Genomic DNA, 16,763 nt, shown 5'->3' with positions numbered 1-16,763 from the left:
CTTCGAGGAAGATGGCCTTATCTCTGGCGTTACCAAATAAATGTACATGTTATTCAATCATTTAATCCAAAACTGTTGGTCATCAACGAGCGGCGGCTACGTAGCCACGTTGCTCAAGTAAAACTTGGTTTTATTTACTACGCTTGATCGCGCTGCAAGTCCCGCCTCTCCCATCTCCTCATTGGTTTATAGGTGCATATACCAACGTGGGTGATTGACAGATGAACTGAGGTCCACACTCCAGTCCAGTTGATGGTGGTAATGCACCTTAAAGTTGGTTACCAACTGACATATAGGAGCATGGTTCTGGATGGGGGAGGAGCAAGGTTCTGGATGGGGGAGGAGCAGGGTTCTGGATGGGGGAGGAGCAAGGTTCTGGATGGGGGAGGAGCAAGGTTCTGGATAGGGGAGGAGCAGGGTTCTGGATGGGGGAGGAGCAAGGTTCTGGATGGGGGAGGAGCAAGGTTCTGGATGGGGAGGAGTAGGTTTCTGGATGGTTCTGGATGGGGAGGCACAGGGTTCTGGATGGGGAGGAGCTGTGCATTCCTGTCCACATGACAACTTGTTTCTCTTCCCTTCCGTTCTGCTGGTCCCCTTCCTGGGGTCCGTCTCCATATTCTCACATACAACACATGCTCTTTCTAAAGCATGACTTCCCAAACGTTTATGATCGAGTAGGAATAGGGGCAGGGTGTATGGGGTAGTGAGTGAGGGTGTAGGGGGTAGTGAGTGGGGGTGTGAGCGAGGTGTAGGGGATAGGAGTGGGGGTATAAGCGTGGGTGTGGGGGTAGTGAGTGGGGGTGTAAGGGGTAGCGAGGGGTGGGGGTGTAGGGGGGTAGGAGCGGGGGTGTGGGGGGTAGGAGTTGGGGTGTAGGGTGTAAGCGAGGTGTAGGGGGTAGGGTGGGGTGTAGGGTGTGGCGAGTGTGTAGGGGTAGGAGTGGGGGTGTAGGGGGTAGCGAGTGTGTAGGGGTAGGAGTGGGGGTGTGGGGGTAGCGAGGTGTAGGGGGTGGAGTGGGGGTGTAGGGTGTAGCGAGGGTTTAGGGGTAGGAGTGGGGTGTAGGGGGTAGCGAGGTGTAGGGGTAGGAGCGGGGGTGTAGGGGGTAGGAGTGGGGGTGTAGCGAGGGTGTAGGGGGTAGTGAGTGGGGGTGTAGGGTGTAAGCGAGGGGTAGTGAGCGAGGTGTAGGGGGTAGTGAGCGAGGGTGTATGGGGTAGGAGTGGGGGTGTAGGGTGTAGGAGTGGGGGTGTAGGGGGGTAGGAGTGGGGGTGTAGGGGGTAGCGAGGTGTAGGGTGTAGCGAGGGTGTAGGGGTAGTGAGCGAGGGTGTATGGGGTAGTGAGCGAGGGTGTAGGGGGGTAGGTGTAGGGGGTAGGAGTGGGGTGTAGGGTGTAGGAGTGGGGGTGTAGGGGTAGGAGTGGGGGTGTAGGGTGTAAGCGAGGGTGGAGGCCCTGCTCCTTGTTAGCAGGGCAAGAGGTCACGGTGTTTACAATATAGAGTTAATAACCCAGGCCGTGTGGCGCTAAACACGCCAAGACAGCACACGCTAACACAACCTCTGGACACTCTAGTCTCTCTCTCCACATGCGTGTGAAATTACCTCCTCTCTCTTTTCCAGATACCAACGACTGTAATCCCCAACCGTGGTAAGTGGAACACATTTCCTCTACTTTGCCCCGTACCGAAGTTCAAATAGTATTTCAAATCGATCAAAAACATTTTCTATAGCCCGCCTGCCTGCCAGATGGGTGGGTTCTGGCCCAGATACATTATTTGAAATGATGGCGAATAGTATTTGAACCCAGGTTTGTTCTGCAGTCTGTACTGAAGTTTCTCACATGCAGTTCGTTCTCTGTCTCTCTCTGCGTCTGTCTCTCTCTGCGTCTGTCTCTCTCTGCGTCTGTCTCTCTCTGCGTCTGTCTCTCTCTGCGTCTGTCTCTCTCTGCGTCTGTCTCTCTCTGCGTCTGTCTCTCGGTCTCTGTCTCGGTCTCTGTCTCGGTCTGTCTCTCTCTCTGTGCTCCAGTCTAACCCTGTTGTTCTCTGTGCTCCAGTCTAACCCTGTTGTTCTCTGTGCTCCAGTCTAACCCTGTTGTTCTCTGTCCTCCAGTCTAACCCTGTTGTTCTCTGTGCTCCAGTCTAACCCTGTTGTTCTCTGTTCTCCCCCCTAACCCTGTTGTTCTCTGTCCTCCCCCCTAACCCTGTTGTTCTCTGTGCTCCAGTCTAACCCTGTTGTTCTCTGTGCTCCAGTCTAACCCTGTTGTTCTCTGTTCTCCCCCCTAACCCTGTTGTTCTCTGTGCTCCAGTCTAACCCTGTTGTTCTCTGTGCTCCAGTCTAACCCTGTTGTTCTCTGTGCTCCAGTCTAACCCTGTTGTTCTCTGTGCTCCAGTCTAACCCTGTTGTTCTCTGTTCTCCCCCCTAACCCTGTTGTTCTCTGTGCTCCAGTCTAACCCTGTTGTTCTCTGTTCTCCCCCTAACCCTGTTGTTCTCTGTGCTCCCCCTAACCTTGTTGTTCTCTGTTCTCCTCCCTAACCCTGTTGTTCTCTGTGCTCCCCCCTAACCCTGTTGTTCTCTGTTCTCCTCCCTAACCCTGTTGTTCTCTGTGCTCCAGTCTAACCCTGTTGTTCTCTGTTCTCCTCCCTAACCCTGTTGTTCTCTGTTCTCCTCCCTAACCCTGTTGTTCTCTGTGCTCCTCCCTAACCCTGTTGTTCTCTGTCCTCCCCCCTAACCCTGTTGTTCTCTGTGCTCCAGTCTAACCCTGTTGTTCTCTGTTCTCCTCCCTAACCCTGTTGTTCTCTGTTCTCCTCCCTAACCCTGTTGTTCTCTGTGCTCCTCCCTAACCCTGTTGTTCTCTGTCCTCCCCCCTAACCCTGTTGTTCTCTGTGCTCCAGTCTAACCCTGTTGTTCTCTGTGCTCCAGTCTAACCCTGTTGTTCTCTGTGCTCCAGTCTAACCCTGTTGTTCTCTGTGCTCCAGTCTAACCCTGTTGTTCTCTGTGCTCCAGTCTAACCCTGTTGTTCTCTGTGCTCCAGTCTAACCCTGTTGTTCTCTGTGCTCCTCCCTAACCCTGTTGTTCTCTGTTCTCCTCCCTAACCCTGTTGTTCTCTGTGCTCCTCCCTAACCCTGTTGTTCTCTGTGCTCCAGTCTAACCCTGTTGTTCTCTGTGCTCCAGTCTAACCCTGTTGTTCTCTGTCCTCCAGTCTAACCCTGTTGTTCTCTGTGCTCCAGTCTAACCCTGTTGTTCTCTGTTCTCCCCCCTAACCCTGTTGTTCTCTGTTCTCCTCCCTAACCCTGTTGTTCTCTGTCCTCCAGTCTAACCCTGTTGTTCTCTGTGCTCCCCCCTAACCCTGTTGTTCTCTGTTCTCCTCCCTAACCCTGTTGTTCTCTGTGCTCCAGTCTAACCCTGTTGTTCTCTGTTCTCCTCCCTAACCCTGTTGTTCTCTGTGCTCCAGTCTGACCCTGTTGTTCTCTGTGCTCCAGTCTAACCCTGTTGTTCTCTGTGCTCCAGTCTAACCCTGTTGTTCTCTGTGCTCCAGTCTAACCCTGTTGTTCTCTGTGCTCCAGTCTAACCCTGTTGTTCTCTGTGCTCCAGTCTAACCCTGTTGTTCTCTGTGCTCCAGTCTAACCCTGTTGTTCTCTGTGCTCCAGTCTAACCCTGTTGTTCTCTGTTCTCCAGTCTAACCCTGTTGTTCTCTGTCCTCCAGTCTAACCCTGTTGTTCTCTGTCCTCCAGTCTAACCCTGTTGTTCTCTGTGCTCCTCCCTAACCCTGTTGTTCTCTGTCCTCCCCCCTAACCCATGAAATGATTCATCATGTCAAATAATGGTAGTACTAGTTATGGTAGTACTAGTTATGGTAGTACTGGTTATGGTAGTACTAGTTATGGCAGTACTAGTTATGGCAGTACTAGTTATTGCAGTACTGGTTATGGTTGTACTGGTTATGGTAGTACTAGTTATGGTAGTACTGGTTATGGTAGTACTGGTTATGGTAGTACTGGTTATGGTAGTACTGGTTATGGCAGTACTGGTTATGGCAGTACTGGTTATGGCAGTACTAGTTATGGTAGTACTGGTTATGGTAGTACTGGTTATGGTAGTACTAGTTATGGTAGTACTGGTTATGGCAGTACTAGTTATGGCAGTACTAGTTATGGCAGTACTGGTTATGGTTGTACTGGTTATGGTAGTACTAGTTATGGTAGTACTGGTTATGGTAGTACTGGTTATGGCAGTACTGGTTATGGCAGTACTGGTTATGGCAGTACTGGTTATGGTAGTACTGGTTATGGTAGTACTGGTTATGGTAGTACTAGTTATGGTAGTACTGGTTATGGTAGTACTGGTTATGGTAGTACTGGTTATGGCAGTACTGGTTATGGCAGTACTGGTTATGGCAGTACTGGTTATGGTAGTACTAGTTATGGTAGTACTGGTTATGATAGTACTAGTTATGGTAGTACTAGTTATGGTAGTACTGGTTATGGTAGTACTGGTTATGGTAGTACTAGTCATGTTGGATATAGATATCCCCCTGCCCTTCCTAGTTTGATCTATGTCCCAAATTGCACCCTATTCCCTAAATAGAACACTACTTTAGACCAGGACCCATAGGGCTCTGTGTAGAGGATAAGGGTGTCATTTGGGACGTAGGCTGAGAGACTTCAGTTTGACCAAGATATTTTGATGTTGAACTGAGACTGAACCCTCCCTCTGTCTCTCTCCGTCTCCCTCCCTCTCTCTCTCTCTCTCTCTCTCTCTCTCTCTCTCTCTCTCTCTCTCTCTCTCTCTCTCTCTCTCTCTCTCTCTCTCTCTCTCTCTCTCTCTCTCTCTCTCTCTCCGTCTCTCTCTCCCTCTCTCTCTCCGTCTCTCTCCGTCTCTCTCTCCGTCTCTCCGTCTCTCTCTCTCTCTCTCTCTCTCTCTCTCTCTCTCTCCCTCTCTCTCTCCGTCTCTCTCTCCGTCTCTCTCTCCCTCTCTCTCTCCGTCTCTCTCCGTCTCTCTCCGTCTCTCTCTCCGTCTCTCTCTCCTCTCTCTCTCCGTCTCTCTCCCCGTCTCTCTCTCTCTCTCTCCCTCTCTCTCTCCGTCTCTCTCCCTCTCTCTCTCCGTCTCTCTCCCTCTCTCTCTCCGTCTCTCTCTCTCTCTCTCCCTCTCTCTCTCCGTCTCTCTCCCTCTCTCTCCCTCTCTCTCTCCCTCTCTCTCCGTCTCTCTCCCTCTCTCTCCTCTCTCTCTCCGTCTCTCTCCGTCTCTCTCCCTCTCTCTCTCCGTCTCTCTCCGTCTCTCTCCGTCTCTCTCTCTCGTCTCTCTCCGTCTCTCTCCGTCTCTCCCTCCGTCTCTCTCCGTCTCTCTCCGTCTCTCTCCCTCTCTCTCTCCGTCTCTCTCCCTCTCCTCTCCTCACTTCTCTCCTCTCTCTCTCCGTCTCTCTCCGTCTCTCTCCGTCTCTCTCCCTCTCCTCACCTCTACTATCTCCCCCTCCTCTCCTCTCCTCACCCCTCCTCCCCTCTCACCCCTTCTCTACTCTCCTCCCTTCTCTCCTCTCCCTCTCCTCTCCTCACCTCTCTACTATCTACCCCTCCTCTCCTCTCCTCACCCCTCCTCCCCTCTCACCCCTTCTCTACTCTCCTCCCTTCTCTCCTCTCCCTCTCCTCTCCTCACCTCTCTACTATCTCCCCCTCCTCTCCTCTCCTCACCCCTCCTCTCCTCTCTCCCTCCCTCCTCCCCTCTCACCCCTTCTCTACTCTCCTCCCTTCTCTCCTCTCCCCCTCCTCTCTTACCCTCCTGTCCTCTCCTCTTCTCCTGTCCTCTCCTCCTTCTCTCTTCTCCTGTCCTCTCCTCTCCTCCCTCCTCCCCTCTCACCCCTTCTCTCCTCTCCTCTCCCCTCCTCTCCTCTCTCCCTCCCTCCTCCCCTCTCACCCCCTTCTCCCCTCTCCTCTCCTCTCTCCTCGTCCTCTCCTCCTCTCCAGTTATAACAGTGGGACCTGTGTGGATGGTGATAACTGGTATCGCTGTGAGTGCACTCCAGGGTTCGCTGGACCAGACTGCAGGATCAGTACGTATTAACATGGACTCCCCCCTCCTCACCCACCCTGCCTCACCCACCCTGCCTCACTCACCCCCACCCTGCCTCACCCCACCCTGCCTCACTCACCCCACCCTGCCTCACCCCACCCTGCCTCACCCCACCCTGCCTCACCCCACCCTCCTCACCCACCCTGCCTCAACCCACCCTGCCTCACCCCACCCTGCCTCACCCAAGCTGCCTCACCCCACCCTGCCTCACCCACCCTGCTAGTTAAATAAAGGTTAAAAAAACATGTGAGATATTTGATTGTCAGTCCAAAAAATCTAACTTCAAAAGAGTGTCGTTAATAAAGGCATAATGTCAAACATAATTGGATCGTTCCTGACTGCTATAATATGAGTCTCGTGTGTGTGTGTGTGTGTGTGTGTGTGTGTGTGTGTGTGTGTGTGTGTGTGTGTGTGTGTGTGTGTGTGTGTGTGTGTGTGTGTGTGTGTGTGTGTGTGTGTGTGTGTGTGTGTGTGTGTCAGATATCAACGAATGCCAGTCCTCGCCATGTGCCTTTGGTGCAACCTGTGTTGATGAAATCAATGGCTTCCACTGCCTGTGTCCCCAAGACCGATCAGGACCACGTTGTCAGGACGGTAAGGATCTCTGAAAACACTAGCTCACGATCTCTCTCTGTCATAGGATCTCTGAAAACACTAGCTCACGATCTCTCTCTGTCATAGGATCTCTGAAAACACGAGCTCACGATCTCTCTCTGTCATAGGATCTCTGAAAACACGAGCTCACGATCTCTCTGTCATAGGATCTCTGAAAACACTAGCTCACGATCTCTCTCTGTCATAGGATCTCTGAAAACACGAGCTCACGATCTCTGAAAACACTAGCTCACGATCTCTCTCTTTCATAGGATCTCTGAAAACACGAGCTCACGATCTCTCTGTCATAGGATCTCTGAAAACACTAGGTCACGATCTCTCTCTGTCATAGGATCTCTGAAAACACTAGCTCACGATCTCTCTCTGTCATAGGATCTCTGAAAATACTAGCTCACGAATCTCTCTGTCATAGGATCTCTGAAAACACTAGCTCACGATCTCTGAAAACACTAGGTCACGATCTCTCTCTGTCATAGGATCTCTGAAAACACTAGCTCACGATCTCTGAAAACACTAGGTCACGATCTCTCTCTGTCATAGGATCTCTGAAAACAACTGTACACCGTCTGCTGTTAGCCTAGGCTACGGTTAGCCAGAAGGTACCGGAATAACACCCTGAAAACACCCCGAAAACGACTGTACACCGGCTAACGGCAGACGGTGTACAGTTGTTTTCAGGGTGCTATTCCGGTACCTTCTGGCTAACCGTAGCCTAGGCTAACGGCAGACGGTGTACAGTTGTTTTCAGGGTGCTATTCCGGTACCTTCTGGCTAACCGTAGCCTAGGCTAACAGCAGTAGCCAGGCCTGGCGGCAGGAGTAACACAACCCGTAGCCAGGACTGGCGGCAGGAGTAACACAACCCGTAGCCAGACCGGGGCAGAATAGGGATACAAAATTGAGGGGGCATAATATTCCAACTAAAGGGGCATTGCCCCCCTCGTGTCTCCGGGCCTGCCTATAGCCCATGAGAGAGAAAATGAGCTTGAAAATAAAATGATCACTTTCTGCGCCCTCAGAACTAAAGGCTACATTTACAGTAACTACATACATTTACAGTGCGCAACTGTAAACAATGACAGCCACGAGCTCAACGACAGCAGCAGGAGCTCAGCGTCAGCCACGCGACGTCTTTAGCAGCAGGAGCTCAACGTCAGCCACGCGACGTCTGTAGCAGCAGGAGCTCAACGTCAGCCACGCGACGTCTGTAGCAGCAGGAGCTCAACGTCAGCCACGCGACGTCTGTAGCAGCAGGAGCTCAACGTCAGCCACGCGACGTCTGTAGCATCAGGAGCTCAACGTCAGCCACGCGACGTCTGTAGCAGCAGGAGCTCAACGTCAGCCACGCGACGTCTGTAGCAGCAGGAGCTCAACGTCAGCCACGCGACGTCTGTAGCAGCAGGAGCTCAACGTCAGCCACGCGACGTCTGTAGCAGCAGGAGCTCAACGTCAGCCACGCGGCGTCTGTAGCAGCAGGAGCTCAACGTCAGCCACGCGACGTCTGTAGCAGCAGGAGCTCAACGTCAGCCACGCGACGTCTGTAGCAGCAGGAGCTCAACGTCAGCCACGCGACGTCTGTAGCAGCAGGAGCTCAGAGACAGCCACGCGACGTCTGTAGTGCCCGGAGCTCAGAGACAGCCACGCGACGTCTGTAGTGCCCGGAGCTCAGAGACAGCCACGCGACGTCTGTAGTGCCCGGAGCTCAGAGACAGCCACGCGACGTCTTTAGCAGCAGGAGCTCAACGACGTCTGTAGCAGCAGGAGCTCAGCGACGTCTTTAGCAGCAGGAGCTCAGCGACGTCTGTAGCAGCAGGAGGTCAGCGACGTCTTTAGCAGCAGGAGCTCAGCGACGTCTGTAGCAGCAGGAGGTCAACGACGTCTGTAGCAGCAGGAGGTCAGCGACGTCTTTAGCAGCAGGAGGTCAGCGACGTCTTTAGCAGCAGGAGGTCAGCGACGTCTGTAGCAGCAGGAGGTCAACGACGTCTTTAGCAGCAGGAGCTCAGCGACGTCTGTAGCAGCAGGAGGTCAGCGACGTCTGTAGCAGCAGGAGGTCAGCGACGTCTTTAGCAGCAGGAGCTCAGCGACGTCTGTAGCAGCAGGAGGTCAGCGACGTCTGTAGCAGCAGGAGGTCAGCGACGTCTTTAGCAGCAGGAGGTCAGCGACGTCTTTAGCAGCAGGAGGTCAGCGACGTCTTTAGCAGCAGGAGCTCAGCGACGTCTTTAGCAGCAGGAGCTCAACGACGTCTTTAGCAGCAGGAGGTCAGCGACGTCTTTAGCAGCAGGAGGCCAGCGCACCATAGGCTACAGAAACGCTACATTCTGAAGTTTGTTGTTTTATTAAGTTAAGGGTTTCAAATGTCATGGAACAGGAAACATAACGTGGCTTAATAGGGAGTTGGGCCACCATGAGCCAGAACAGCTTCAATTCATCTTGGCATAGATTCTGGAAGTGTTTCCACTATTTTTGCAGTTATATCCTTGTGTGTAACAATGTAACATCATGGACAATTTCATTTAGACAAAGCGTTTTCATTGTTAAAATTGCTACCTAACAAAAGTTCTCAAATAATGAATACTGTCTCACAAGTGTTTCTCTACTAACGTTCGTTTGGAAATGAAATGATATGCGGATATTCAATTAAATATGCCCATCCCAACTCTTTCACTCGCTCTCTCTTTCAGTCGCTCTCTCTTTCAGTCACTCTCACTTTCAGTCGCTCTCTCTTTCAGTCACTCTCTTTGTCGCTCTCTCTTTCACTCGCTCTCTCTTTCACTCGCTCTCACTTTCAGTCGCTCTCTCTTTCAGTCACTCTCTTTCAGTCACTCTCTCTTTCAGTCACTCTCTCTTTCAGTCGCTCTCTCTTTGTCGCTCTCTCTTTCACTCGCTCTCTCTGTCACTCTCTTTCACTCGCTCTCTCTTTCACTCGCTCTCTCTTTCAGTAACTCTCTCTTTCAGTAACTCTCTCTTTCAGTCACTCTCTTTGTCACTCTCTGTCACTCTTTCTTTCACTCGCTCTCTCTTTCAGTAACTCTCTTTCAGTCACTCTCTTTGTCTCTTTCAGTCACTCTCTTTCAGTCACTCTCTTTCAGTCACTCTCTTTCAGTCACTCTCTCTTTCAGTCGCTCTCTCTTTCTGTCGCTCTCTCTTTCTGTCGCTCTCTCTTTCTGTCGCTCTCTCTTTCTGTCGCTCTCTCTTTCAGTCGCTCTCTCTTTCAGTCGCTCTCTCTTTCTGTCGCTCTCTCTTTCACTCGCTCTCTCTTTCAGTCGCTCTCTTTGTCGCTCTCTCTTTCACTCGCTCTCTCTTTCAGTCGCTCTCTTTGTCGCTCTCTCTTTGTCGCTCTCTTTCACTCGCTCTCTCTTTCACTCGCTCTCTCTTTCAGTAACTCTCTCAGTAACTCTCTTTGTCTCTTTCAGTCACTCTCTTTCAGTCACTCTCTTTCAGTCACTCTCTTTCAGTCGCTCTCTCTTTCAGTCGCTCTCTCTTTCAGTCGCTCTCTCTTTCAGTCGCTCTCACTTTCAGTCGCTCTCTCTTTCAGTCACTCTCTTTCAGTCACTCTCTCTTTCAGTCGCTCTCTCTTTGTCGCTCTCTCTTTCACTCGCTCTCTCTGTCACTCTCTTTCACTCGCTCTCTCTTTCACTCGCTCTCTCTTTCAGTAACTCTCTCTTTCAGTAACTCTCTCTTTCAGTCACTCTCTTTGTCACTCTCTGTCACTCTTTCTTTCACTCGCTCTCTCTTTCAGTAACTCTCTTTCAGTCACTCTCTTTGTCTCTTTCAGTCACTCTCTTTCAGTCACTCTCTTTCAGTCACTCTCTTTCAGTCGCTCTCTCTTTCAGTCGCTCTCTCTTTCTGTCGCTCTCTCTTTCTGTCGCTCTCTCTTTCTGTCGCTCTCTCTTTCAGTCGCTCTCTCTTTCAGTCGCTCTCTCTTTCAGTCGCTCTCTTTCAGTCACTCTCTCTTTCAGTCACTCTCTCTTTCTGTCGTTCTCTCTTTCACTCGCTCTCTCTTTCACTCGCTCTCTCTTTCACTCGCTCTCTCTTTCAGTCGCTCTCTCTTTCTGTCGCTCTCTCTTTCTGTCGCTCTCTCTTTCAGTCGCTCTCTCTTTCTGTCGCTCTCTCTTTCTGTCGCTCTCTCTTTCTGTCGCTCTCTCTTTCTGTCGCTCTCTTTGTCGCTCTCTCTTTCACTCGCTCTCTCTTTCAGTCGCTCTCTTTGTCGCTCTCTCTTTGTCGCTCTCTCTTTGTCGCTCTCTCTTTGTCGCTCTCTTTCACTCGCTCTCTCTTTCACTCGCTCTCTCTTTCAGTAACTCTCTCAGTAACTCTCTTTGTCTCTTTCAGTCACTCTCTTTCAGTCACTCTCTTTCAGTCACTCTCTTTCAGTCGCTCTCTCTTTCTGTCGCTCTCTCTTTCTGTCGCTCTCTCTTTCAGTCGCTCTCTCTTTCACTCGCTCTCTCTTTCACTCGCTCTCTCTTTCACTCGCTCTCTCTTTCAGTCGCTCTCTCTTTCAGTCGCTCTGTCTTTCACTCGCTCTCTTTGTCACTCTCTCTTTGTCACTCTCTTTCACTCGCTCTCTCTTTCAGTAACTCTCTCTTTCAGTCACTCTCTTTCAGTCACTCTCTTTGTCACTCTCTGTCACTCTCTTTCACTCGCTCTCTCTTTCAGTAACTCTCTCTTTCAGTAACTCTCTCAGTAACTCTCTCTTTCAGTCACTCTCTTTGTCTCTTTCAGTCACTCTCTTTCAGTCACTCTCTTTCAGTCGCTCTCTTCGTCGCTCTCTTTCTGTCGCTCTCTTTGTCGCTCTCTCTCTTGTCGCTCTCTCTTTCAGTCGCTCTTTCAGTCGCTCTCTCTTTCAGTCGCTCTCTCTTTCAGTCGCTCTTCTTTCAGTCGTCTCTTTCGGTTCTCTTTCTCTTTCTGTGTCTCTAGTCTCCTCTTCAATCTTTCTCCTCACTTTCTGTCGCATCTCTTTGTCCTGTCTTTTATGTCTCTCTTTGTGTTACGCTCTTAACGGCTTCCTCTTTCGCTCGCTACTCTTCGGTAACTCTCTCAGTAACTACTCTTTGTCTCAGTCACTCTTTTCACGTCTCTCTTTCAGTCACTCTCATCTCCTCTCTTCTTCTAGCCGCTTTCTCTTTCATTGTCGTCTCTCTTACCTCGCTTCTCTTTCACTCTCTCTTTCACTCGCTCTCTCTTTCAGTCGCTCTCTCTTTCAGTCGCTCTGTCTTTCACTCGCTCTCTTTGTCACTCTCTCTTTGTCACTCTCTTTCACTCGCTCTCTCTTTCAGTAACTCTCTCTTTCAGTCACTCTCTTTCAGTCACTCTCTTTGTCACTCTCTGTCACTCTCTTTCACTCGCTCTCTCTTTCAGTAACTCTCTCTTTCAGTAACTCTCTCAGTAACTCTCTCTTTCAGTCACTCTCTTTGTCTCTTTCAGTCACTCTCTTTCAGTCACTCTCTTTCAGTCACTCTCTTTCAGTCGCTCTCTCTTTCAGTCGCTCTCTCTTTCTGTCGCTCTCTCTTTGTCGCTCTCTCTTTGTCGCTCTCTCTTTCAGTCGCTCTCTCTTTCAGTCGCTCTCTCTTTCAGTCGCTCTCTCTTTCAGTCGCTCTCTCTTTCTGTCGCTCTCTCTTTGTCGCTCTCTCTTTGTCGCTCTCTCTTTCAGTCACTCTCACTTTCAGTCGCTCTCTCTTTCAGTCGCTCTCTCTTTCAGTCGCTCTCTCTTTCAGTCACTCTCTTTGTCGCTCTCTCTTTCACTCGCTCTCTCTTTCAGTCGCTCTCTCTTTGTCGCTCTCTCTTTGTCGCTCTCTCTTTGTCGCTCTCTCTTTGTCGCTCTCTCTTTCACTCGCTCTCTCTTTCACTCGCTCTCTCTTTCAGTCACTCTCTTTCAGTCGCTCTCTCTTTCAGTCACTCTCTCTTTCACTCGCTCTCTCTTTCAGTCACTCTCTCTTTCACTCGCTCTCTTTGTCACTCTCTCTTTGTCACTCTCTTTCAGTAACTCTCTCTTTCAGTAACTCTCTCTTTCAGTCACTCTCTTTCAGTCACTCTCTTTCAGTCACTCTCTTTCACTCGCTCTCTCTTTCACTCGCTCTCTCTTTCAGTAACTCTCTCTTTCAGTAACTCTCTCTTTCAGTCACTCTCTTTGTCACTCTCTGTCACTCTTTCTTTCACTCGCTCTCTCTTTCAGTAACTCTCTTTCAGTCACTCTCTTTGTCTCTTTCAGTCACTCTCTTTCAGTCACTCTCTTTCAGTCACTCTCTTTCAGTCGCTCTCTCTTTCAGTCGCTCTCTCTTTCAGTCGCTCTCTCTTTCTGTCGCTCTCTCTTTCTGTCGCTCTCTCTTTCTGTCGCTCTCTCTTTCAGTCGCTCTCTCTTTCAGTCGCTCTCTCTTTCAGTCGCTCTCTTTCAGTCACTCTCTCTTTCAGTCGCTCTCTCTTTCTGTCGTTCTCTCTTTCAGTCGCTCTCTCTTTCACTCGCTCTCTCTTTCACTCGCTCTCTCTTTCACTCGCTCTCTCTTTCACTCGCTCTCTCTTTCAGTCGCTCTCTCTTTCTGTCGCTCTCTCTTTCAGTCGCTCTCTCTTTCTGTCGCTCTCTCTTTCTGTCGCTCTCTCTTTCACTCGCTTCTTCTCTTTCAGTCACTCTCTCACTTCTGTAGCTCTCTCTTTCAGTCACTCTCTCTTTCTGTCGCTCTCTCTTTCTGTCGCTCTCTCTTTCTGTCGCTCTCTCTTTCACTCGCTCTCTCTTTCACTCCGCTCTCTCTTTCACTCGCTCTCTCTTTCAGTCGCTCTCTTTCAGTCGCTCTTCTTTATCCTCTCTCTTTGTCACTCTCTCTTTCCTCTCTTTCACTCGCTCTCTCTTTCAGTAACTCTCTCTTTCAGTCACTCTCTTTCAGTCACTCTCTTTGTCACTCTCTGTCACTCTCTTTCACTCGCTCTCTCTTTCAGTAACTCTCTCTTTCAGTAACTCTCTCAGTAACTCTCTCTTTCAGTCACTCTCTTTGTCTCTTTCAGTCACTCTCTTTCAGTCACTCTCTTTCAGTCACTCTCTTTCAGTCGCTCTCTCTTTCAGTCGCTCTCTCTTTCTGTCGCTCTCTCTTTGTCGCTCTCTCTTTGTCGCTCTCTCTTTCAGTCGCTCTCTCTTTCAGTCGCTCTCTCTTTCAGTCGCTCTCTCTTTCAGTCGCTCTCTCTTTCAGTCGCTCTCTCTTTCTGTCGCTCTCTCTTTGTCGCTCTCTCTTTGTCGCTCTCTCTTTGTCGCTCTCTCTATCAGTCACTCTCACTTTCAGTCGCTCTCTCTTTCAGTCGCTCTCTCTTTCAGTCATTCTCTTTGTCGCTCTCTCTTTCAGTCGCTCTCTCTTTCACTCGCTCTCTCTTTCAGTCGCTCTCTCTTTGTCGCTCTCTCTTTGTCGCTCTCTCGTCGCTCTCTCTTTGTCGCTCTCTCTTTCACTCGCTCTCTCTTTCACTCGCTCTCTCTTTCAGTCACTCTCTTTCAGTCGCTCTCTCTTTCAGTCACTCTCTCTTTCACTCGCTCTCTCTTTCAGTCACTCTCTCTTTCACTCGCTCTCTTTGTCACTCTCTCTTTGTCACTCTCTGTCACTCTCTTTCAGTAACTCTCTCTTTCAGTAACTCTCTCTTTCAGTAACTCTCTCTTTCAGTCACTCTCTTTCAGTCACTCTCTTTCAGTCACTCTCTGTCTCACTCGCTCTCTCTTTCAGTAACTCTCTCTTTCAGTCACTCTCTGTCACTCTCTCTTTCAGTAACTCTCTCTTTCAGTAACTCTCTCTTTCAGTCATTCTCTTTCAGTCACTCTCTCATGCTCTCACACACACAGTCAGTAGAGATGACATGTACTGCGTGTTAAGTCTTGTGTATGTGTGTTCCAGTGACAGGGAGACCGTGCTCAGGGAACAGTCGTGTCACCCCTGATTTAGCCCAGTGGGATGATGACTGCAACACCTGCCAGTGCTTTAATGGGAAGATTACCTGTACTAGAGTACGTACCTACGCTTATTCTCTTACCTTTATTACCTTTACCTACAGTTGAACTTTACATACACTTAGGTTGGAGTCATTAAAACTCGTTTTTCAACCACTCTACAAATTTCTTGTTAACAAACTATAGTTTTGGCAAGTCGGTTAGGACATCTACTTTGTGCCTGACAAAAGTAATTTTTCCAACAATTGTTTACAGACAGATTATTTCACTTATAATTCACTGTATCACAATTCCAGTGGGTCAGAAGTTTACATACACAAAGTTGACTGTGCCTTTAAACAGCTTGGAAAATTCCAGAAAATGATGTCATGGCTTTAGGACCTTCTGATAGGCTAGTTGACATCATTTGAGTCAATTGGAGGTGTACCTGTGGATGTATTTCAAGGCCTACCTTCAAACTCAGTGTCTCTTTGCTTGTCATCATGGAAAAATCTAAAGATTCAGCCAAGACCTCAGGAAAGAAATTGTAGACCTCCACAGGTCTGGTTCATCCTTGTGAGTAATTTCCAAACGCCTGAAGGTACCACGTTCATCTGTACAAACAATAGTACGCAAGTATAAACACCATGGGACCATGCAGCCGTCATACCGCTCAGGAAGGAGACGCGTTCTGTCTCCTAGATATGAATGTACTCTGGTGCGAAAAGTGCAAATCAATCCCAGAACAACAGCAAAGGACCTTGTGAAGATGCTGGAGGAAACAGGTAAAAAAGTATCTATATCCACAGTAAAACGAGTCCTATATCGATATAACCTGAAAGGCCGCTCAGCAAGGAAGAAACCACTGCTCCAAAACAACCATAAAAAAGCCAGACTACGGTTTGCAACGGCACATGGGGACAAAGATCGTACTTTTTGGAGAAATGTCCTCTGGTCTGATGAAACAAAAATAAAACTGTTTGGCCATAATGACCATCGTTATGTTTGGAGGAAAAAGGGGGAGGCTTGCAAGCCAAAGAACACCATCCCGACCGTGAAGCACGGGGGTGGCAGCATCATGTTGTGGGGGTGCTTTGCTGCAAGAGGGACTGGTGCACTTCACAAAACCCCTAGCCAACAGCCAATGGCATCGCACGGCGCGAAATACAAAACCAACTAAAATACCACAATTCAATTTTCTCAAACAATCGACTATTTTACACCATTTTAAAGATAAGACTCTCGTTAATCCAACCACATTGTCCGATTTTCAAAAAGGCTTTACAGTGAAAGCAAAACATTAGATTGTTAGGAGAGTACATAGACACAAATAATCACACAGCCATTTTCCAAGCAAGCATATATGTCCCATAAACCCAAACCACAGCTAAATGCAGCACTAACCTTTGATCTTCATTAGATGACACTCCTAGGACATTATGTTATACAATACATGCATGTTTTGTTCAATCAAGTTCATATTTATATTAAAAACCAGCTTTTTACATTAGCATGTGATGTTCAGAACTAGCATACCCACCGAAAACTTCCGGTGAATTTACTAAATTACTCATGATAAACGTTGACAAAATACATAACAATTATTTTAAGAATTATAGATACAGAACTCCTTTATGCAATCGCGGTGTCCGATTTTAAAATAGCTTTTCGGCGAAAGCACATTTTGCAATATTCTGAGTACATAGCTTGGCCATCACAGGCTAGCTAATTTGACACCCACCAAGTTTGGGGCTCACTAAACTCAGAATTACTATTAGAAAAATTGGATTACCTTTGCTGTTCTTCGTCAGAATGCACTCCCAGGACTTCTACTTCAACAACAAATGTTGTTTTGGTTCCAAATAATCCATAGTTATATCCAAATACCTCTGTTTTGTTTGTGCGTTCAGGTCACTATTCGAAGGGTAATGCGCGACCGCATTTCGTGACAAAAAAATTACAAATATTCCATTACCGTACTTAGAAGCATGTCAAACGCTGTTTAAAATCAATTTTTATGCGATTTTTCTCGTAAAATAGCGGTAATATTCCAACCGGGCAACGTTGTATTCATTCAAAGGCTGAATGAAAAATAATTGAAAAGTCTCGTGAATGCGCATCTCAGTCTCACTGTCCCCAGGCTGACCACTTACAAACAGAGCTGTTGTACTTTGCCCAGAGACAGCAGACACCCCATTCCACTT

General features: G+C 48.9%; 1 protein-coding gene across 1 annotated transcript in view; it reads left to right on the top strand.

The window, feature by feature from the left end:
- LOC123732495 (protein jagged-1b-like) overlaps positions 1–16,763 on the top strand; it is a gene marked incomplete at both ends in the record, with an annotated part of 106,400 nt that overhangs the window by 74,255 nt on the left and 15,382 nt on the right. The window contains 4 exon segments of the mRNA XM_045711687.1: positions 1,612–1,639; positions 5,949–6,034; positions 6,535–6,648; positions 14,528–14,637. Of these exon segments, the coding sequence (XP_045567643.1) occupies positions 1,612–1,639; positions 5,949–6,034; positions 6,535–6,648; positions 14,528–14,637 (338 nt within the window).

The sequence above is a fragment of the Salmo salar genome, unplaced genomic scaffold (assembly GCF_905237065.1).
Source record: "Salmo salar unplaced genomic scaffold, Ssal_v3.1, whole genome shotgun sequence".
Classification (NCBI taxonomy): Eukaryota; Metazoa; Chordata; class Actinopteri; order Salmoniformes; family Salmonidae; genus Salmo; species Salmo salar.
Note: the sequence above shows the minus strand (reverse complement) of the source record. Positions and strands in the feature narration are given on the sequence as shown.